General features: G+C 39.0%; 1 protein-coding gene across 1 annotated transcript; it reads left to right on the top strand.

Annotated features, from left to right (window-relative positions):
- On the top strand, positions 1-22961 carry arhgdig (Rho GDP dissociation inhibitor (GDI) gamma). The gene is made up of 6 exons (XM_077619811.1): positions 1-326; positions 10057-10230; positions 10875-10958; positions 17333-17409; positions 18219-18282; positions 20298-22961. The coding sequence occupies exons 1-6, from the start codon at positions 254-256 to the stop codon at positions 20489-20491; spliced, it is 666 nt and encodes a 221-aa protein (XP_077475937.1). The 5' UTR covers positions 1-253; the 3' UTR covers positions 20492-22961.
- Positions 22962-24066: the final 1105 nt, after the last annotated feature.

The raw sequence follows: 24066 nt of genomic DNA on the forward strand, positions 1-24066 counted from the left end.
ACCCAAGGATAACCTCCGTGCCTCTGCCTCAGACCTCCACATTCATTCATTTTTCTGAAAAAAAAAAACCTACATTTTCTTGTATTTAACTGCCAGGAGGAACATGCACGTCTGACCTCGTCATTTTCCTTTCAACACTTTAGTGGATGCTCTACTTTTTTCCCCCCCTTCTTGCTACCTGTGGAGGTTCCCTGCTTCACCGGTTCTTCCCTACCCAGTTGTCACGTTGACCGCAGCCCCACAGAGAGGCAGGATGCTGGGAGTGGATGCCTGTGAGTTTGGGGGGCAAGTGCTGGAGCTGCTGTGGCTAACTATGTGCTACAGAGGTGAGGTCATAGAAATGGATTTGCGTGCACGTGCGCGTGTGTGTGTGCGTGTAGGCTTCTGTAACTTGTACTTTAAAACTTCACCCATTCAATATCATCCGCAATGTCTCAAAGACAGCTTCATAATTCCGTTTAATTTGATGTTTAAGTTATGAGTAGTCTGAAGGACGTCCATCTATGCTCTAAACGTGTGCGTGCACCAACGCCGATACCGTATGTCTCAATTGTGGAGGGTGTGGACATTTTTATGTCCGACGTGAAATGTTGCCAAGACAAGTCAAAGATAGCAAATCAATAGCTATTGATCACATGTGTGTGAGTGTGTTTGTCTCCTTGCATCATTGTGGTTCGGCTCATACAACTACATACAAATTGTATTGCATATATCTATCTATATGTAGGATGTATGTGTTCAGAGTTGTGTTCCTATGTCCAAAGAGATTTTGTTTCACGTGCAAGTATTTTTTTTAGGTGTGTACCAATGAGATGGTACTGTATCCACCCCACAAATGATGTCACCAACTTCTGAAACCGCTTTGTGAGTGTTTGTGTGGCTGCCTGTGTTTCACGGCCTCTCTGCAGCAGGGTTGAACAGTGACAGATGGTTTCGGGGTTTCCCCCTATACAAGTGAGTGCAGAGGACTGTGGGGTGGAAGAAAGATGACATTGATGTAATCACCTGGATGTTATGAGAATAAGACACAACAGAGAAAAAGCTAAGCCAAGCAATCAAAAGTTCAATGAATATGGTCCTTCCCGTGTTAGTTTTAGCTATGTGGAACTCTGGGATTTAATTTATGGAGTCCAATTGGTATTTTTGCTATTTTAACAAGCAGTTTTTTTACTGGTCTTTTGTGTCAACCTGAAATGTAATTTCATTCATCCAACCCACTGGAGTCTATTTAGGAGACTTTAATTAACCTTGCATATATTGTATATAGTATTTGGTCCACACAGGAAGGCTGGAACCAGGTTTTGGACCTCTGACCTGGAAATTTTGACCGCACATATAGTTTAACCACTGGTATTTCTTTTAGTATCCATTCATGTTTGCTTTAGTGACATTGGTATTTAAAAAAACACATTAATTGAAGCTGACGATGATTCTAAAGAAAAAGGATCTCAAAAGCTTATACATGGAACTTCATGTTGTTTAGCTCAGACTGCATTTGATTAGTTATACTGATTAGATATACTTATATTGATTAGTTAGTCATTAGTTGTTTTAATTGGGAGGGGTGAATTAAGTTCATGCTTGTTCATGTTGACATCTAGTGCTGTCAATGGAGGTAAAAGTTGGGCTTTCACAGCTAGTCATCCAGATTCAATTTAGGTGATGCCTGCATTGACAAATAAAAAATAAAGCTTTGGAGGAACACTTCAGTACATAAAAAGAATGTTAAGAAAAATGCTATATATAGAAAAATCAATTGGACAAAATACAGCAAAAAATTCTTGAATAGAAAATCAGAAACATCAAGTATAAGAAATAAAGTTATATGTAGGAAAGTAGTTAAAAACAAATCAATATTTTAAAAAATGAAAATTAATTTCTTTCAGAAATATATTAATTTAACAAAAGAAAAATGTAGTAGTAGATTTATCCTTGTCTTTTTCCCAAAAATATATTCATTATTATTTCATTTTCATCTTTAATTTTTACAATTGCCCCACGATTGGCTGGCCACCAAATCAGGGTGTCCCAAAATCAGCTGGGGATAGGCTCCCTCACGACCATTGTGAGGATAAGCAGAAAATGAAAGAATGAATTTTTAAAATTTGCTTCTATTGGTATTTTCTTTAAATCAAATCCAGGTCACGTCCACCTGTGTGGAGTTGCATGTTCTCCCCGGACCTGCGTGGGTTTCCCCCGGGTGCTCCGGTTTCCTCCCACATTCCAAAAACAAGCATGGTAGGCTGATTGGACACTTTAAATTGCCCCTAGGTATGGGTGTGAGTGTGCATGGTTGTCCATTGTCTCCTTGTGCCCTGCGATTGGCTGTCCGCCGATTCAGGGTGTTCCTTGCTTCTGGCCCGGAGACAGCTGGGATTGGCTCCAGCACCCCCCACGACCCTAATGAGGATAAAGCGGTTCAGAAAATGAGATGAGATGAGATGGTGTATTAATCCTTCTAAACGACAGTCTATTTTTATTGCAATAATAAGAGAAAAATGGTTATCAGTATTATACTCACATTTTAATATGTGCCTAATGAGAAAGTTACAGTGACATAGTTTTCTTTGCACACCACAGCTGTTAATGTGTTTTTTAATTTAGGATTTTTCCAATTCATACTTCAATTTAGTACTAAAGTTTGTGTTTTTTTATGATTGCTATTTTAATGTACTTATTATATACATATATACATATATTGCATCACAGTTCTGTTTCAGGATGTGAATCTTTTGTTCCATCATCATATTTGCTGACTTATTGTGAGCATTTTTGCATAATAATGTTTGCATTTAAAGCACTTCGTTCGGCTGCTCGCCACAACAAAAGACATTAGCTTGCAATAAAAACCACAGACATGCTTTGAAGACAGCACTTTTGAGAGCTAAGCACATTTCATTTCATACGGTTGTTATAACGATCATGATGCAGCAAAAAAGCAATAAAAAAGGTAGTTTTCCACAGCCAAACTCTGTGAAGGTGATTCTATTCCTCCTTCATTTTAACCCATCTTTCCTCACACTGAGCCCCACCCTTAATTTCCTCGCTACTGCCTCTGTCAATCATTTTACACGATATTAATAGAGAAAATGTCCACCAAGCGTTTTCTTTCCCATCCACCACTACTTTTTAATTATTTAAAATAATGTTCTCATCTACTTCCTTATTGTGTCTTTACTATCACCTGCCATATTTTACTCATTAATCCTTCTTTCACACTGTGGCTCACACACGCATATTTGGTGGAACCCAAAAGCAACTCTTAGTTTTGATGTTAAATTCATAAACTGTTCCAGTCCAAAAGACCCTAAAGGAGTGGTTGAATCGTAATTCAAAATTTCAACTACACAGCCCCTAGGGCTTCATTTTGTCTCATACGTGCCTTTATGTGTTGCTGCTAAAATCTAATTTAAATACCAAGTGAGAACTAGCTGCATTTCCTCCCCCGGTCGTAAACAGTATCGACAAGTGCGCCATAATAATAAAACCTTATTGAACCACATGGTTGTGTTGGAGGTTTGTGTAATAAAGAGAGGTTGGAGTACTGTATGTCATTCATGTCATGTGTGTCGTGTGTGACTCAGCGCCGAAGATGTGAGGCGACGGGCCGGTTAGAGGGCTGACGATGCATCTAGAAACTGAGCTGATCGATGGTGGTCTTGTTGTCATGTTGTTTTAGTGAAAGCCGCACAATGGTGAAATACGACTCTCTTGCATGTAGTGCTGCATTGATATTCTGATAATCAAATATACAACAGCTTTAAAAGTGAAAAGCGCTGGTCAGAAGTATTTGTAGACTATTAGATATGGTCACATTTGAGGAAAAATATGTATATACTACAGTACTGCATCTGCTTACACTGGATAGTTTTAGGTAGCAGCACTCCATACATCTAACGTCAATTACAAAATAAAGTGAATGATGAGGCTGGCATAATTGTTCTAATAATGTTTCACTAATCAATTAATAATGTATTATATATATTTATATATATATACATATATATACATATATGTATATATATATATATATATATATATATATATATATATATATATATATATATATATATATATCGCCTATCCTCGAAAAGATTGTGGTTGAATCAGCTGGGATTGATTGAATTGAATATATATATATATATATATATATATATATATATATATATATATATATATATATATATATATATATATATATATATATATATATGCATATGCATATATGCGATAGGATTACATACTTTTATATATTGGAGCAGGCAGTCTGGGTTCGATTCCCACTCGGTGGGCGATTCAACCACAATCCTTTCGAGGATAGGCGGTATAGAAGATGAATCTCTATATATATTATCTCATCTCATATTCTGAACCTCATTAGGGTCGCGGGGGGTGCTGGAGCCGTGCCACTGGGCCGCATATACGTATATATATATATATATATATATATATATATATATATATATATATATATATATATATATATAATAAAATATGCCATGATTTTTTTAAATTAATTAATTCATGGCACAACAATTATGACAGCCTCACCATTCACTTTATTTTGTAAGAGAGAGAGCGGGAGAGATCGCATAGGACTACATTCCTTTATGAATTCATTGCTTTGGAATTTTATTTTGTTCTCTTTTGTGTCTTTTGGATTTGTACAAGCTGGGACTACTTCATCCCACGTATCTTGTTAGGGATTTAGTTTAAAGCAGAGGAACTTGGCCTGGAGGAGTATATAGATCAAAGAAATATCACAATTTAGGAAATATATTCCCTGCTAAAAAATAAGGAGCAGCCATTTCTAACTCTCATCTTAACTCATTTAGCCGTCAAATCAATTTGAAGAGGGACACGTTTATTCTCTGCCACCCCTCCCACTACACCTCTTTACTAGCAATACTAAACTTATGAAATTCAAAGCAGAAGAATGAAATGTGACCTCTATTATGAACAATGGCACTGAAAGAACTAGTCCTGTTTCATTCAGTTAGAGATTTGTTCCTTATTAAAAATGTTCTACTGCTTCGTTTTTTCAGTTTGACACCACAACTGATGTGTAAATCCAATGTCAAAAAATAGCTTGATAATAACCCTTAAAATATAATTATTTTCTTGAATTGAATTGAAAGCCTTTATTGTCATTATTCAAGTATAATGAGATTTAAAGCTTCACCATGAAGTTCACAAATAATTAATAAATAACCAACAGATTAGTACATAATTAATCAATATATTGTGTAGTCAACAAAGATAAGTAGTCAACATGAATAAATGGTCAAATGAATAAATAGTCAGATTCAAGTCGGATTCATCGTCATCAGATTCACCAAACAATTGATTCCATTCTTCCTGAGTTCTTTTTTCTAAGTGTGAGCACCGGCCAATAGAACGGGCTCTCGCGCCCAATCTGGTAGATAAAGACAGGCTTTACGTCACAGGCGGAGAGCATTGTATGACGCGTACACGAACTTTGCTTCAGTTCTATGTTACAAAATTTTGCGCGTTATACTCGAATGAATACGGTAGGTCCTCCTAGGTGCAGAACTCGAGTTGAGTATGGTCTTGGGAAGAAACTGTCTTTGAGTCTGTTTGTTTTGGCTGTTATGGTCCTGTAGCGCCTGCCAGATGGCAGCATGTTGAAGAGGTGGATGTTGCTCTTTGCCCTTTTTAGGCACCAGGATTTGTAGATGGCGGACAAGGGAGGTAGGGAGCAGTTGATGATCTTTCTGGCTGTGTTTGTCACCCTGTGCAGGTTGGTGTTGGTTAGTTGCTCCTTCCTGAGTACTCTCAGGAAATGGAGCCTCTGCTGTGACTTCTGTGGTGTTCCTGCCCAAGTGAGGTCAGCAGAGATAGGAATTTGAAAGTCTCTACTCGCTCCACACAGTCGCCGTAATATACAGGGGGTCAGGAGAGGCTTTGTTCCGTAAGAGGTTCAGGATGAGTACTCTGGTTTTGGAAACGTTCAGCGCCAAGTTGTTGAGAGCACACCACTCACTGAGTCTAAGGACGTCATCTCTGGAGGCCGTCTCATTCCGTGACCGGCTGTTTCGTCGAAAGGCGTTTGGTCCCCGGACGTTTGGTCGACCGGACATTTGGTAGAACGGACGTTTGGTAGAAGAGATGTTTGGTAGAACGGACGTTTGGTCGCCGGGTTCGCTCGCTGTCAAATTATGGCAGAGAGTTTACTGTTGATATTTTGATATTATATATTTAGATATTAAACTCACTCTCTCTCTCTCATGATTATAATTTTGAAAGCTGGTTTCAAGAGAAACAACCCGGCGACCAAACGTCCGTTCTACCAAACGTCCGGTCGACCAAACGTCCGGTTGACCAAACGTCCGGTCGACCAAACGTCCGGTCAACCAAACGTCCGGGGACCAAACGTCTTTCGACGAAACGTCCGAGTACCGTCTCATTCCCCTCTGTGACCATCCCCACTACTGTTGAATCATCTGCAAATTTCACAGTGATGTTTTTAGGGTGCATGGGTTTCCAGTTCTGTGTGTAGACCGAGAAGAGTAGTGGACTCAGCACACAGCCTCGGGGCAAGTCGGTGCTAAGTGTGTGGGCGGATGAGAGGTGGCTGGGAAAGGACATTTCTCAACTCATTCCAATATTAGCAAAGCAATTAATTATAGTACCAAATCTTACTAAGTGGATGTCATGGTGACTTAAAATGTATCTGTTAAAACAGCATTGTCTAATAAAAATTATTAGTGGGTTCAGAATCCATTTAATAATGTCAAACAGCCATTATTTTAGCTGGTGATTTATACAGCATGTTTATTCAAGACTACTTAAAGTATGTCATTGTTATCAGTGTTCCATTCTTCTGCTTTCTCATATAAATATCCTTTCTCTCGCTCTCTGGCTCCAAACCCTAAAGCCATCTGTTGCTTGCCAAAATGCATGTTGACTTTGCACATGTTGATTTAACGAAAAAATGCCAGCAGCAACACTCACTCAGTCTCTTAATTTGTCATGCAACCAAGCAGGTCTCCTTTTTGGCGAGCACAGTTTGATTTGGCAAGAAGAGTTGCGAATGAACATTGTTGCTGAAGTATGGAACTGTCATTTCAGTTCACGCGCACAGGAAAAAACACTCCGTTTTATTTACGGTAAAATACTGAACATGCACGAATTTGGTATCTTGGAAGTGCAATCAGTGGATTGCAGTCAGATGCTTCAAACCTCATCGGTTAAACTATCTGTGATGGATCGGTTGGAATAAATACCTGCACCTAAAGTGGCCCTCGAGGTTTGCCCACCTCTTATTCTTAAAGTGTCGTGATTTTAGCAGTTTTTCCTACAGAGAAACACAAGCTTTTTTATTGTTATGTCTAATTCTGTCGGATAACAACTAACCTGTGAAATAAGTGTTACATTATGATGAAAATATACATTTCATCATCTCGCTGATATAAACCTTGTTGATTTAAAACATGTAGCATTTAATAGAAATCTGGAATTGAGTCAGTTTTCCAGACAGTATGACCAAGAAATGTCAATCCGGTCGGGTCTGTACATGTCAGCCATTTGATTGACAGGTAATCTGCCCCAACACTCGGCCTCGATCTTCTAGCAACCCTGCGCATGACACTCGCTATACGTTTAGATGGATGCCATATTATCTCAAGTAATAATTGATGTGGCCAATGTGTACGTTCAGTCGCATTCAAAGAGGCTGCGAGTGAAAGGAGTGATGTCATCGCAAAGGGAGTTGAAACGGTTGCTATGGCGATGGACAAAGGCAACCATGTTTGGCACAGAATGGGTGTGGTGCTGCTGTAAGCAAACGGTGCAGGGCTACGTGTGTGTGTATGTGTGTGTGTGTGTGTGTGTCTGTCTGTCTGTCTGTGTGTTTGAGACAGAACACATTAAACTAATAAGTAGGCTGACTCTATAAGACAGAGTGACTATGCACATTTTTTCACACCATATGAGTGTTTGTCTACTTCCTGTCATCCAATTACCTCCAACATGCTGAGAGGATGTGTGATGATGGTCTCATTACAACTGAGATACAAGTGTAAACAGTGAGTAGTAGTCTCAGTTCTAGTGTATGCAATGTGTAAATTTATACCTGTTTTTGTTGCTTGAAATAATCACACAAAGAGTAAATTGGTTCACAGAGCAAAAGATAAGGAAACACTAAAGATGTGCTCATGCTACAGCTGTGGTGTGCGAACAAACATATTGAAAGAAAACTATGTCACTGTAACTTTCTCATTAGGCTCATATTAAAATGCGAGTATGACACTGATAACCATTTTTCTCTTATTGCAATGAAAAAAGACTGTCGTGTAGAAGCAGTAAAACACCATCTCATCTCATCCCATTTTATGAACCACTTTATCCTCATTAGGGTCACAGGGGGTGCTGGAGCCTATCACAGTTGACTGTGGGCCAGTGGTAGGGGACACCCTGAATCTCTGGCCAGCCGATCGCAGAGCACACAAGGTGACAAAGGACAACCATGCACAATCACACCCATACCTAGACGCAATTTAGAGTGTCCAATCAGGCTACCATGCATGTTTTTGGAATGTGGGAGGAAACCAGAGTACCTGGAGAAAACCCACACAGGCCCGGGGAGAACATGAAAACTCCACACAGGTCGACGTGACCTGGATTTCAACCCAGAGCTGTGAGGCCGCAGGGACAGCTGGCATTGGCTCCAGCACCCTCCGCGACCCTAATGAGGATAAAGCGTTTCAGAAAATAAGATGAGAGATTATCTGTGCATATCATATGAATAAAAGGTAACATTTGGTGAAGTAATTGTCTGTAAGAGATATAATAGAAGATTATGTCTAACTAATGATTGAAAGGGTATTATCAAGTTTTCTCGCATATAAGCCATATTTGTAACTCCAAAAAATGATGACTAAATCAAGGGTACAAATTAGACTTGAAGGTGACAAAGACGAAAGGGCATAACGCAAGACAGTGCGGCTGATACGATCATTTATTTTAAAATACAGAAAAGATAAACAGATAAAACACTAAAAAATATATTTTGACGTCTATGAATGAAATTCAAGAAAAACATAAACCGTATCTCGCATAAAATGTGAAAAATCCCACTGACTTGTGCCTGCCATTGCTCGCTCAGGGCACCGCCATCTTGCCTTTTACCGGAAGTTAAACGTGCTCTGACTGCCTAGACGTGAATAGCCTTGAGACATGTGTTTGTAGTGTTTACCATGTCAACACTCCCAATAGTTGTTAAGGTTAATCGAAGGTCTTGCGGTCGATCATTAAAATATGAGCCATGAACCCAACTGCAGGGAAGCAGGCAAGGAGAGGGAAGTAGTACTCAAACGAAACTTTAATAACTTAAACTGGAAGCAATAGAAAGGAACAAAAGACTTGGCGTCGAAATAACAAAACTAACCTGAAGAGGAGAGACACTCGGAAAAATGAGGAACGAGGCATGGGGAAACATGGCATGGTAATCATCAGACAATCCGGCAAATGACAAAATAATTTGTGGGGTTTAAATAGACAAAACAGGAATTAATTATCAATGACACGCAGCTGTGCGAGCGGAACGGCAAGTCAGCAGGGACAAACAAGAGTAGGAAAGTGAACATATGAACACAAGGAGAAAACAATGAAATAACAATACCAACTCAAACCTAACAGTAATTTGTATCTCATCTTATTGCATGCAGAGACTTGGACACACTTCCTGATTGAACTACTAGCGTGACTTCCTTTTTTAATTCCTCCACGTGCAGGAAACACCCTTTCGTAATGCGCAATCTAGCAGACAATCCTTTCGATTCATACAGTATCTCTGAAATACCACGTGCGATGATTTTTCTCAAGATTTTCCCTTCAAAGTAACACATTTGTACTCCCTATTAAAGCCACTAATATGGAGGTGAAAATTCTGAATCATGGGGGGCGTCTTATAGGAGAGAAATTGTAAAATTCAACAATTTTAAGGGAATTTTAAGGGTACGGCTCAATATCCGAGAAAATACACTAAATTAGCTGGTTAATCTTTGTCTGAATTTCCATCCTCTCTTGTGCAAGGATTCCTGATGGAAAAGAGGGAATGCGCCTTGGAGGAGGAAGAAGATGACAGGAACCTCAACTACAATCCTCCAGCTCAGAAAACTCTGCAGGAGATTCGGGATCTGGACAAAGACGATGAGAGTCTGGTGAAATATAAGCAGACGTTGCTGGGGAGCCGACCAATAATGACTGGTGTGTACACTGTACATATTGTATGCGTGTGGTGTTACGAATCATCCCTCTGGCCGTTTCTCTGCAGCTCTAATTCAATCAATACAACAACTGCAGTTGAAGTCATTAAGTTCTGATTCCATGCACACACATACTTCATATTGCTCAGTCAGGCTGACAACTGATATCAGGAGAAAACACAGACTAGAAGAAACAACCACTACTACAAAATGTATATATCAGGGGTGCTCAATACATCGATTGCAATCTACCAGTAGCTCGCCTAGTTACAATTGGTAGATCGCACGGCAACAAGATTCGAGTCAGTCTGTTGCTTTCCAAAGGTCGATGATTATAAATTTGACATGTTTGCAGTAAGCTGGAGCATGAATGGGGAGTGGATTTTCACTCCTGTTCCCTCCTACTTCCATACATGTTGATATACTAACTCGCATTGGAACTAAAGTAAGGTGATTTGACAACATGCATAACTAAACTTTGTCGGGGGCTCAGAAAAAAGGTAAATTGCAGGAGGTTGACTCTGTGAAATATATAGATCTTGGGGTAAAAAAGTTTGAGCACCCCTGGTATATATCCTAATGTTCAATGGATTATAACCCTTAAGCAAATTTAAATGTGGATTTAATATTTGTGATATTGTGCAGACTTCTCAGGCCCAAATGTCCAGGTGACCAAACTAACCTTGTTATTTGATGGGGCCCCTGGACCAGTCACCATCAACCCAACAGGTAGACAGCATGGAGTACTTCTTTCTATTTCTTACTTGTTAGTTGTTACTAATGTGGCACCAAACCCATTTTGAGCCCCCGGTATCGATTTCCTGTCTGTGTGGTATCATCCAATGTTGAAACAGGACTCACACGTCTAACCCAATTTATACTGCATTCCAACTTGATCATACAGTACTCCCTGTCAAGGCTTGGTCAGTACACAGTACCTCATTCATTGTCACCTATTGACAGTGCTTGAGTCCATTTCGTCCAATTTCATCGAATGCACGAACCGTCCCGCTTCAAATGTATTGGGCGTGCACTAGTGATGAATTTATTTCCATTCACAGCAGACGCTAGATTGGACACCATTGGATTAAATTTGTATCATTATCTTGTTGAGGGTGACAAGTGCACTTTAAAAAAAAAAAAATACAGTGGCCTGCATCTTTGGTAGAGCGTTCACCAGTTGTGAATGTTATAAATTATTTTCTATCAAAAGTATTAACTTAATGGTTTGTGTACCAAAGTGATAGCCACTAATTTGATCATTTTGTTTAGGCAAACTCTTCACAACAATGTGTGAAAAACAGCTGGTAACTCTGGGTGTTTGTTGTATAAACAATTTAGCTATGTTCTGGCAATTGTGACGTTTTTACTAATTTGATCATTCTAGGCCTGTCTAGACATCATTTTCCTTTAGTTGAAAGAAAGGTGATATATGAGAATCTTTTACCTCAACAAATGTTAAGGTTAACGCCCACTTTGGGTGGAGGCAATGAAGGCTTTAAAAATGGAGTCAGAATAACGAGAATCTCGCCTTTTCTTGAGCCAATAAAGAGAACTGGTCACAAAAACTACATTTCAAATAATGGCATATTATATCTCAGGACTCCCCCAGATAAATTATATCAATTTAGTACCATATCGGTGTTGATCCTGCAACACTACTTGTTATTTCTCCACGCTGCTAGATGCATAAATTACAGGGCTGCCCTAAAGCAAGGCATCTCACCAGGTTGTGCTGCATTCACTAACACAATGTCTGCATTGGGTGTGTCCAGAGAGAGACAGAGAGTGGTAGCGAGAGAGCTAAATGTTTGCTTAGTGGGCATTATTGACATTTTCCTGCGGGCACGAGCGGAGGCAGCAGCTAGGGAGGTTATCGTGAGGTATGTTTGGCCTGCATTTATGCATGTATTCATGCACTGTACAGGTATTTGCTTACAAGATGAGTTTCACATTTCACACATTTCCTTGGTTACATTTGCTAAGCAAAACCAACTGAAACTATTTCCTGTCTTGCAAATGGACATATCCAAACAGCAGTGGCGGGCCGTGAATGTCAAACCGACGCCTTCAGTGATATGTCTGAATCAATCCAACCTTATAAAACTATTTTATGGCTATAAAACCTTTACTGCAGCTACAACTGCAACACATATAAAAAAGCATCAATAATAACCTCATACAATTGAAATATCATTTAAGAATATAGCCAAATTTTAGTCACCAAAAATGCTTTTTATCTGTACACAAAATCCATCCTCCTTCTTTTCTATCGCCAGCGAAGCTAATGCTGAAAGTCGAGCCTGTCCTGTCATATTTCTGCCATAAGTTTTTATTCGATTTAGTGCTGAAAATGTTCGTTCCCAGCTGTGACAGGCTTGCTTGCTTCGGCGTTGTCCGACCTTTCTTAATGATGTCCAGCTCTTTTTTCTTGAAAAGTCCGTCTTGAAAATGGCTTGGAAAGTAAATCTGCAAACAAATCCATTTCTTTTTCTCCTTCAGCCATTGCGGGTTGACAAAACCGCTATTAAATCAAAACAACAATATATTTGCTTGTGCAGCTCGCTCCAGATACAGTTTGGTAGCTCTGGCTAGTCCACTCTATCACTAGCCAGTCATAGTTGGTGAAAGCGATGACGTATCCCTATGCCTGCGAGAATGCCTTGGTGTCGCCAACTGGAAATCGGATTGGTTAAAGCAACAGTTTTATCGATGCTTGTTTTATGCAGCAGAGCCTGCAGAACTGATTGTGAAGGCCTCAAGGCAGATTTTTGACCCTGGCAACAAATAATGGCTGAAATGTGATTGGTTAGAAGCTTAAATATGAAAACACATCTGGAAGCAGCGCAACCAAGGGAAAAGCAATAAAAGGAACCTGACAGACAATTTGGAAGTATTTAATAAGTATTCATGGACAAAACATAATTAACATCAGTCTATGATTCAGATATTTTTTTAGGCCAGCAGAGAAGGCCTTGCAAGCCCTGATGGTCCACTACTACCAAACAGGCATCTTTTTATGTGCAATGTGATGTTTGCTGAATTGCACAATCTTGGACTGATTACCTTCAGATGGAAATGATACATGGATACTGCTCTCAATATGTGATGGTTGATAGTGGAATATACTTTGTGTCCCTGGTAATAATAAAAACTTTTTGCATCTGCAGAAATGTGTGTCTAGTAAAAAATTAAATACAGTGGCCTTGGATCACTGCCCAGTTTTTATATATTACAGCATTCATTCATTATCTGAATCGCTTTTCCTCACAAGGGTCCGAGGGGCTAAATATGGCCACCAGACCGGGGACAACTTGAATCAGTGGTCCAACAATTGCAGGGCGACTTAAATGTAAATACAGTGGTGTGGATATTCATTTTTTGTGGTCGTCTTCACATTTGGGGAGCAGGACTGTCATAATTACAGTCATTGTGATTTAAAAATAAATTCTGAATACAAAACCCCAAATAATAAATTCATTAATTGACTGCCTTTGATGACAATAGACACCTTTTGAAGCGGGAGTGGTGGAACTGAATGAACGAATGTCTACTGTTGGATTGGACGTCAACTAATAATGAATTCACCAGACACTTTCCCAGTCAATGTTCCCTCTAAGCTGCGCGCGTGCGCAATTGCGCACTACTCTCGTCTTCTCTGCGCAGCAGCAATCATATGGCACGCAGTAAAAAAAAAAATCTGATGTTTTTTTTTTTTACCCCTTTCCCCATGATGGCGCCGTTTAAGCGGCAGCCAGTGGCAGTAGCTCTGTCCACTTATGTTTTTCGTGTTTTACAGCATGTTTTACATGAAAAATTAGAGGGAACATTGACATGCACCTGCTTGTGGCAGGTGTGATACTGGTGTGCCCATAGCGAGCAATGATGATGTCGTGACCGGATGATTCGCCTAAAGACGTTTCGCCGACGGACGTTTAACAGACGGACAGGTCGCCGAATGAACTTTCGTTCAAACAGTGTTTAATGATTAAATACAAATACTAGTATTTGTTAGTTTAATGATTAAATACAAATACTAGTATTTGTATTTAATCATTAAACGCTGTTTTCAGCTGGATTTGACCGAATTTGAGAGCATTTTGAGCCGTTTGGCAAATGGACGTATATGGACATTTTTTTGCCTCCATCGCGACATCATCGCGACATTTTACCAACACCGGCGGCGGGCCGGATTAAAAATCCTAATGGGCCGTATATGGCCCGCGGGCCGAGGTTGAAAAACTTGTACACACACGATCCGGGGGCGGGGCGAGCGCGCGAATCCCGTTTCGGCGAAACCTCCGTTCGGCCGAATGAACGTTCGGCGGAACGTCCATTCGGCGACCTGCCCGTCTGTCAAACGTCCGTCGGCGAAACGTCTTTAGGCGAATCATCCGAGTACCGATGATGTCGCTCACACTGGTACTCAGTGCGCTCAGGGAGGTTGACTTTCTGCTCAGACCAACGAAAAATTAGAGGGAACATTGTTCCCAGTTAAAATGGATTGGACGTCTCCTGGTGATAAATTAATTTCAATTTACAGAAGAAGAATGGCCGACCCGGCGGATGAGTGGTTACCGCGTCGGCCTTACAGTTTTGGGTTCCTGGGTTTGAATAGGCTCCAGAAGGAAGAAGAATCAAAATAGACATATAATTGGATGCCTATCATTGGCAACGGGCGGTCCGGTGGATGAGTGGTGATCACGTCCGCCTCTCAGTTCCTAAATCGAGGGGTCAATCCCCGATGCGTTCTGACCTTCTTGTGTGTAGTGTGCTTACGTAGGTTTTCTCTGGGTACTCTGGTTTCCTCCTACATCCCAAAAATATTCAGGGTAGGCTGGTTGAGCACTCTAAATTGCCCCAAGTGGGAGCGTGAAATGTTGTCTGTCTCCTCGTGGCTTGCGATTGGCTGTCAATCAATTCAGGGTGTCCACTGCTTGCTGCCCATAAAACTAAAGGAGGTAAAAACAGTAAGCGATGTAGTAAATGACACCATATCATCCCACTGCCTGAAATTATTTCTCAAAAATCAGATAAGCAGTATGCATGTGTGTGCATATGTTATATGTACAGCATGTCTGAGTAGATAGCGAGACAGCATGACCTAGTTTCAGCATCTTCTTTCTTCTCCGTGCCTCCCGAGACAGGAAAAATGTATGGAGAGAGGGAATTGAGGGGTTGAGAAGGGGGGGTAGAGTAAATGTGCCACAAATCTTCTCACGGTCGAATAATTTAACACTTTGGAATGAGAACATATGCGATAAAGTGAAAGTACAGATTTACCATTAAAATTTTAAAATAATGTATGTATTATATTACTTAATTGTCTAAATGTGTCAGTTGAACATCAATTTTTAACATGGACGTGAGGGTGTGCATGTGTCTGCGTGTGTTATCAACACATCCTCACTGTTTTTATGAGCCTCATTCCCCTATCGTACTTCCTGTTTCACTGTCCATTAGGAAGCACTCAGGACCAATGCTCCGATTTAAATTGAGATATAAAAGGATTAAGCAGTGGATCCATTTCTGATTGCTTTTAAAAGTTCCTTTTCCCCTTCAGTGCAAAGCCATTCAAGCCCAAAGCCAAACAAAGTTAACTCATTTACTGCCATTGACAGCCAGCAACGTCAAATCCATTTGAACGTGTATGTCTGGCATTGAATGATTACATTTTTTCCAAATAGTATATTAAATAGGCTGTATACCTCACTGGCAAACCTACCTGGGATCAAACCCTTGACCCCAGAAATGTGAGGCCGACCTGCTAACCACTGTTACACCGGGCTGCCGCAAATTCAATAATTGTAGATAAATCATAGATTTAAGATGTATTACAAAAACACGACAATAAATGGGAAAAACAGTACAACAAAGGGCAAAATGGGAAATTATTAGCAAAAGCATTTCATATTTGATGCTTCTAAATATTTGGTGAATTTAAAAAACAGCAATGTTAGGAAAAATCATACATTTTCGGTGCGAGAAACAGATCAATATTTAGATAAAAATGAAAAGAAGAATTCTGGTAGGTAGTAAATAACTAATCAATTGTATGAGTACTGTAAATAGACCAGAATTTAAACTTTGAATTTATATTGTATATTTATTGGGGCACTATAAATTCCCAAATTTCTTCTACTTGACTGTAATCGCTTCATTTTGTAGTATTTCCTATGTGGCAGTTCAATTAGATTTACAGTTGCGGTGTGTTTTTCTTCATGTAAATGTTTATATTATTATGTCCTGGAACTCAATTCATCCTAGATGTGTTGTCCTATATCACATGTGTCATTATTTTGTGTGGCCCGGGAAAGTAAATCATGAGTGCCGACTTTCTGTTTTAGGATCAAATTAAAATGAAGAGTATAGATGTATATTAAATTTCCTGATTTTCCCCCTGTTAAATCAATAATTGTAATTTTTTAATCATTTTTTTCTGTGTTTTTAGTTCAAAAATCATTTTGTAAAATCTAAAAATATATTTAAAAAAGCTAAAATAAACATTGTTTTAGATCTATAAAAAAACAGAATATTCAGGGCTTTTAATCCGGTTCTTTTAATCCATTTATAAAAAGTCTATCTAAGTTTATCTAAAATGGTCCGGCCCACATGAAATCGAGTTGATGTTAACGCGGCCCGCGAACCAACCCGAGTCTGACACCCCTGTCCTATATGAAAGAATTAACGAGGCCTTTGATCAGGGGCGAACACGTGGCTCTCTAGCCGCATGCGGCTCCCGGACAAAATGAATGCGGCTCTTTGCTTGTTATCATATTTTGCATATACTGTGGCTCTTTGCCTTGTTTCATTTTTCTCTTATTTAAATTCTCTCTTAAAACACACTCACATTTATCAGGGCCCATTAAAAACTAAAATTTCTATTTAAAAAATATTTTTTTCATGCTGCTTCTAACGTAAGGGACGGGCAATCATCGCCTCGGGTGTGGCTCTTTGCCTCTTTCAGTTTAAAATTTTAGCTCTTTGTGTCTCTAACTTGTTCGCTATTCCTTCCTTAGATCATGCAGCATGTTGTCATCATATGAAGTCAGACTACAGTCAGACCATTTCACAGCTGAGGTCATGCATTGTTTTTCTTCCAGGAGATGTAAATAGCCTGAAGGAGAAGACCTTCACCTTACAGGAAGGAGTGAAATACAGACTCAAAATACACTTTAAAGTAAGTGGAAACCGAGCGTATGAAGCTGGCCTTGCCCAATTTATGATATAGCTCGAAGCGTTTTTAATGTTGTGGTTATTAACTCAAGCATCAGGCGGCACAGCTGTCACGACACCTGCTAGACTTTAATGTCTTGCGGCCGCTTTACATTGTTAGTATGTATTATTAATATTTCCCTAGAAGAAGATCTAAGAAGATTATGTTCTCACAAGATTGACAGGAGTTCTCCGTCATAGAGGCTTAATTTCATCCCAATATTCTGGAGTACATGCCAGTGGCAAAAGCAATAAAACAACTTCATGAGATAGAATGAAATATTGTTCCATCAAATCATTTTGAAACATAACAGATGTTGGAGTCACTGTTTTTTTCTCACTGTTGGAGCGTAAAATATAGCAATACAATGCCAACTATTGAACACAGTGAGTCAATATCTCATAGTTTTTGTGCCCCTCGAAAATGTGTGTGTATATATAACACGCTTATTTATTTATTACCTATTTATTTATGTCTAAAATGTCTTTTCCTGTGTCTGTATTCTCACCTTCTTGCTACCATGACAGTGAAATTTCCCGAATACGGGATGAATAAAGTTATCTAATTGAATCGAATCGAATCTACTCAATATTTAGTGCAAATCTCCAGTTAGATCGCTGAATTTTGAAAAGTAAGCTTTTTATCCATTGCGTACGTAATAAACACCAAAGCAATTTCTAAAGCTTTGATGATAAGACTGTTTCTTGTTTGTTTGAATTTCTTAAAAGTGAAGTAACAAAAAATCCGTATTTATGATGTCTGTGCATGTACAGGTGAACAAAGAGATCGTCGCTGGCTTGAAGTACCATCATGTGGGTTTCAGAAAAGGAGTAAAAAGTAAGTTCCTTTTGTCTTCATTTTGCCTTTGAACCAAAGGTTTCCTTTAGGAAGTTATATTTAATAGAACCTCTTGGTCTGATTGTTGTTTTAACTGATTAGTGTATTGACAGATCATAATAATAACAATAACAATCTACAGTCACGAATTAGTGATATTCCAGACCAATGCAGCCTCACTGCTTTTTTACCTAATTATTATTATTATTCATCATGATGTATTTATAGTGGGGCAAATATGCAAGTTATCCTACTTGAAAAGATTAGAGAGGCCTGTAATTGTCAACATGGGTAAATCTCAACCATGAGAGACAGAATGTGGAGAAAAAAAAACAGAAAATCACATTGTTTGATTTTTAAACAGCCCCAAAGCATGATGTTTACACCCCCATGCTTCACAGTGGGTATTGTGTTCTTCGGATGCAATTCAGAATTCTTTCTCCTCCAAACACGAGAACCTTTGTTTCTACCAAAAAGTTCTATTTGGGTTTTATCTGACCATAACACATTCTCCCAGTCCTCTTCTGGATCATCCAAATGCTCTCTGGCGAACCGCGGACGGTCCTGGATGTGTACTGGCATCAGCAGGGGGACACGTCTGGCAGTGCAGGATTTGAGTCCCTGGTGGCGCATTGTGTTATTGATGCCTTTCTTACTGTGGTCCCATGGTCTCTGTAGGTCCTTCACTAGGTCCCCCCCGTGTTGTTCTGGGATTTTTGCTCACCATTCTTGTTATAATTTTGACGCCACAGGGTGAGATCTTGCATGGAGCCCCAGATCGAGGGAGATTATCAATGGTCTTGTATGTCTTCCATTTTTTAATAATTGCTCCCACAGTTGATTTCTTTACACCTGTTATGATCGCGCCGAGGCGTCGTGGCGCGATCGGAGGGATTTGGACCCAGTAGCGGGGAAGCAGGAGGGGGCGGGACGAACTGTGCTCATGACAGTAACTTTAATGACTCAAAAAGCTTTACAAAATAACAACGACTTGTACATCCCAAAACGAAACAAAACCGGAGCATGGAGAAACAATACCTCTGCAGTGATGTATGCAGTGTCACGCAGGACGATCCGACAATTACTACCACTTCCGTGGTGCTTAAATACCCACATCAGGAAGTAATCAAGAATCAATCGCAGCTGCTCTAGCCTAACGGCAAGCCAGGAGGGACAAACGAGCTCCTCCTGACAGCACCAAGCGTTTTACCTATTGCAGATTCAGTCTTCCCAGCCTGGTGCAGGTCTACCTTTTTGTCTCTGGATTCCTTCGACACCTCTTTGGTCTTGGCCATAGTGGAGTTTGGAGTCTGAGAGATTGAGATTGTGGACAGGTGTATTTTAGACCGATAATGAGTTAAAACAGATGCTATTAATACAGGTAACGAGTGGAGACCTCGTTAGACCTCGTTAGAAGTTAGAACTCTTTGACAGCCAGAAATCTTGCTTGTTTGTAGGTGACCAAATACTTATTCTCCACTCTAATTTGGAAATAAATTCATTAAAATTCAAACAATGTGATTTTCTGTTTTTTTTTCACATTCTGTCTGTCGTGGTTGAGGTCTACCCATGTTGACAATTACAGGCCTCTTTAATCTTTTCAAGTAGGAGAACTTCCACAATTGGTGGTTGACTAAATACTTATTTGCCCCACTTTATGTATTTCAACTCACTGATGTCCAACCCAGTTTATCTGTCAGCAACATGATATGGATCAATTACCGTCAATGACAGTGATTGAGTTAATTAACTTTATCAATTTGATTTACCATCTACTTCAAAGTAAAAACACAAGTCAAAGATTTTTAGATTTTTTTGTCTTTATTTTAGCATTTTGGGTTAACTGGTGCAATTTTATATTATTACTAGTCATATGTGTAGCACACAACTAAGACGTATATACCCACCCGAACGCTAGTCATCGTTGTGTGCATTAATGGTAAACAAAAAGGCAGTATACACTCATTTGTCACATAAAGCCACTTTCTAAATAGCCACTTTTCATGCACTCACAGTGGTCAAGGTCTCCTATATGATGGGCAGTTTCTCTCCTTGTGAGAATGAACACGAGTTTGTGTTCCCCGCTGATGAGACACCTCAAGGCTTGTTGTCACGCGGCCTTTATCAGATGGAGTCCCACTTTACTGACGATGACAAGAACATCTACTCGGCTTGGGAATGGAACCTCGAGATCCAGAAGGACGGTTAGAGGTTCTTCTCGTCTTCATATTTTCAATACGCCATTCCCGTTCTTCTTGTTACGTATACAGCATCTTTTGAAGACATGATAGTCCTCATGTTTTCTTATCCGCGTCAATGTGCGCGGCATTCTTGAAACACAAAGGGCCATTTAGAGAAGTGTATCCCCTCTTGTCTCCCTTTACATTAAAATCATTGTGAAATAGCCATATCATAAGGTTTCGAGACGCCATTCTCCTCAACCTGCCGTATATTGCATAGCAACAGTGGATATTATGAAACTGCAAGCAAAAAAAAATGTCTGTGAAAAATGAATAGATGCTATTACTGTGCTTATTTCCAGTGGCCTATGCGGTCTGCACATTATGGGTTTACAAATTGTGATATGCAGGCTTGGCGGTATTGGAGTGCAGCACAAAATACGTCACAAACATAAACAAGCATCCGAAAGAGAAGAAAAAGAAAATGTAGAGACATGCACAATAAACTGTCTCAACGTCATATTGAAATGGCAAATTGTTTTGTAATTATTGCAGTACGTAATTACAAGTCATAATTCTTTGGAATCAGATAGATCACAAAAATGGAACTAGCACATGTTAAAAAAAATGTAAAAAATCATTAGTGTTGCATCGATACCATTTTTTGGTCCAGTTATATAGTCTGATAAACAGGTGTGTGGTATTGACTGTTGTCAATATTGTACTGATACCACGTTTTTGAAAAAAATAAAATCAAAAGTTTTATTTTAATACTCTATTACAACATACTCTCTTAAATATCACTGATAACATAGCTTGATCAGACACTGCTTAACTAATTAGCGACCATTGACGATGCTGAAGTCCAATTAGTTTGAAGTTCACAGCAGAGGATGAATGGACACCACACGATTGGACGTCTATCATCGTCTTGGGAGGGTGACAAGCGCTACTTTTTTATTTGTAGCGTTTTTTGCTACTCGCAACCATCTTTGGTCGGTCACTAGGGTTTGGAAATGAATTATCGAAAAGTATATATTGCTCATTTATTTCTGTCTACTCCCTGATACCGATAATGTCATTTTATGGCGCCGTTCAAGCGGCAGCCAGTGGCAGTAGCTCCCTAAGTCCTCACCCGTATTCTGTGTTTTTACAGCTTTTTTATCTTTTGCTTTTACATTTTATTGTTTTTTAATACTTTACTTGCTACTTTACCTCATTTTTTATACTCCATACTTTAAAGTTTTACGACTTTACTTTCAAGTTAAGACCAACCGTATGTATACATGTGCATCTATGCGTATCTGTTTATGTATATATATATATATATATATATATATATATATATATATATATATATATATATATATATATATATATATATATATTTCAGCAACATGGTTATTTATTTATGTATTTATTAACTCATTTACTATCTATTTATTTGTCTGAAATATCTTTTCCTGTGTCTGTATTCTCACCTTCTTGCTACTGTGACAGTGAAATTACCCAAATATGGGATGAATAAAGTTATCTAATCTAATCTAATCGGTCCCGTTACCAATAGTATCGGTGCAACGCTAATGATGATCTTCAGGATGCTCTGACCTCACAATGTACACTTTTTGAAACGTGTTTTGCTTGTAAAGCAGCAGTTCTTTCAGGTCTTTGTGAAGCTTTTTGGACCATTGAAAGGCTAAAATAGAATAGTTGGAATTTCTATATTGTAGAAAGAAATGCATGTTTTAGGATTTGATACGAATCACACACATTAGAGTAAGACAAATAATGTTATAGTAAGACACAAAATTTGACTGCAATGTTTGCTGTAAATGTACACTTGCATAATCAAAAATAATATCTGATTAAAGAGCTGTATCAAAAATCCATTCTGAAAGAAATTCAGCTCACAGTTGATTTCTTATGGAGGTCGTAAGTGAACTATAAAGTATTTCTTAGGTTGTGGTTTAGTTTATAATGCAAGAACTACATGACATAGTGCAAGGCTATTCAATCGAATTTGATTCTGCTAGTGTACCTTTGTTGGTGAGTATGGAGATAATTTTGAAAATATGTAGTGTATATAGGAGACATACTTTTAGGTGTGATGTATTCATCCACAGTAGTGAAAAATGACTCATGCGTTAGAAGGAATATTGTCATGATTGATGAACATCACCGAGGAATTCATTCAATTTATCGTAACCTATGATTAATTGTAAATGTTGGCTTGTCGAGTGTTGCATGGTTTAATAAGAGAGTGTCTCATTGTTTTTATACAACTTAACTGTAAAAATGTGGGTGATTTAACAAGAAAAAAAACACTGTGGCATATCCATAAAGGTTGACTACAGGTGGTGAAGTGTTCAAATGACTCTTCTTTAAAGCAGGGCAAGGTGAACAGCAGCGGTCAACTTATTGTGTTTCGATCACTGAAATGTTCAATATTGGTGTCAAATCTTGTATGCTGTATCTTTTAATAAAGGCTAATGAAAGGAACACATGTATTACAGTTTACTTTTTTACATACCGTATTTTCTCCCATATAAGCCGCCTCCGCGTATAAGCCGCATCCTTGAAATTGCCTTAAAATCGTTGAATTTTACAATTTCTCGTGTATAAGCCGCCCCCCGATTCACAATTCTCACCTCCATATTCATGGATTTAATAGGGAGTACAAATGTGTTACTTTAAGGGGAAAATATTTAGAAAAATCATCACACGTGGCATTTCTGAGATACTGTATGAATCCAAAGGATCGTCTGCTGGATTGCACATTCCGAAAGGGTGTCGCCTGCATGTGGACGAATGAAAAAAGGACGTCATTATCAGAGGGGGGACATGGAAAAGCAATGTATTCATTCACATGTGGATTTTCAGAAAAATTATATAGGCAAAAAACAAACATGAATACATACAGAAAAAAACAGTTTTATACTAATTCATCTAGTAATGGTTGTTTTCTTACTGCAAAACAGAAAATAACCAAAAAATAGTAAATGTTAATTTGCCGACATATGCTGGTGGAAAAGAGTATAGCAACGCTGTAAATGTTATGCGCATATAAGCCGTACCCTTTATTCAGTCATCATTTTTTAGGTACAAAAAAAAAAATCAGACATAGGCTTGTCATCATCATTGACTTGAGAAAAGCCTAATTGTCATCATACCCAGCTGCGTATGACGAAATTGGTAGAATCACAAATACGGCTTATATGCGAGAAAATATGGTAAGTATGGAAGCTTTCCTGTTGTCAAAGCCCATAAAAGGGATTGTGGTCCTACCACCCGTTCCACATTAATAACACCACTAGTTGAATTTACTGTATTAAAAGGACAGTCACATATAGTTTACTACTACTTGCATGACAGTATAATCCTTGAATGAGTATTGGTCATTGCATCATTTTACCATACTTGAGAAAAAACATGGGACTTGAAATCCTACTCTTCAGAGAGCCAGTCTTTCTTTTCAGGCTGCGTGAGTGTGGTCGTGTTGTTGCTGCGGATGGCTTGTTCCAAAAGGGCGCGCTGGGCAACGGCGGGCAGATAAAGAAAAGCATAGACCAAGGCTAGCAGCAGCAGAGCCAGCAGGAGCACGAGA

The sequence above is a fragment of the Stigmatopora argus genome, chromosome 14 (genome assembly GCF_051989625.1).
Source record: "Stigmatopora argus isolate UIUO_Sarg chromosome 14, RoL_Sarg_1.0, whole genome shotgun sequence".
Taxonomy (NCBI): Eukaryota; Metazoa; Chordata; class Actinopteri; order Syngnathiformes; family Syngnathidae; genus Stigmatopora; species Stigmatopora argus.

Bases quoted from the DNA above. Each gene is read 5' to 3' on its own strand.
- arhgdig (XM_077619811.1), top strand. From the start codon at position 254: ATGCTGGGAGTGGATGCCTGTGAGTTTGGGGGGCAAGTGCTGGAGCTG. The intron at 10,231-10,874 runs GTGTGTACACTG...GATATTGTGCAG, and splicing joins GAGCCGACCAATAATGACTG to ACTTCTCAGGCCCAAATGTC. The intron at 17,410-18,218 runs GTAAGTGGAAAC...GTGCATGTACAG, and splicing joins GACTCAAAATACACTTTAAA to GTGAACAAAGAGATCGTCGC.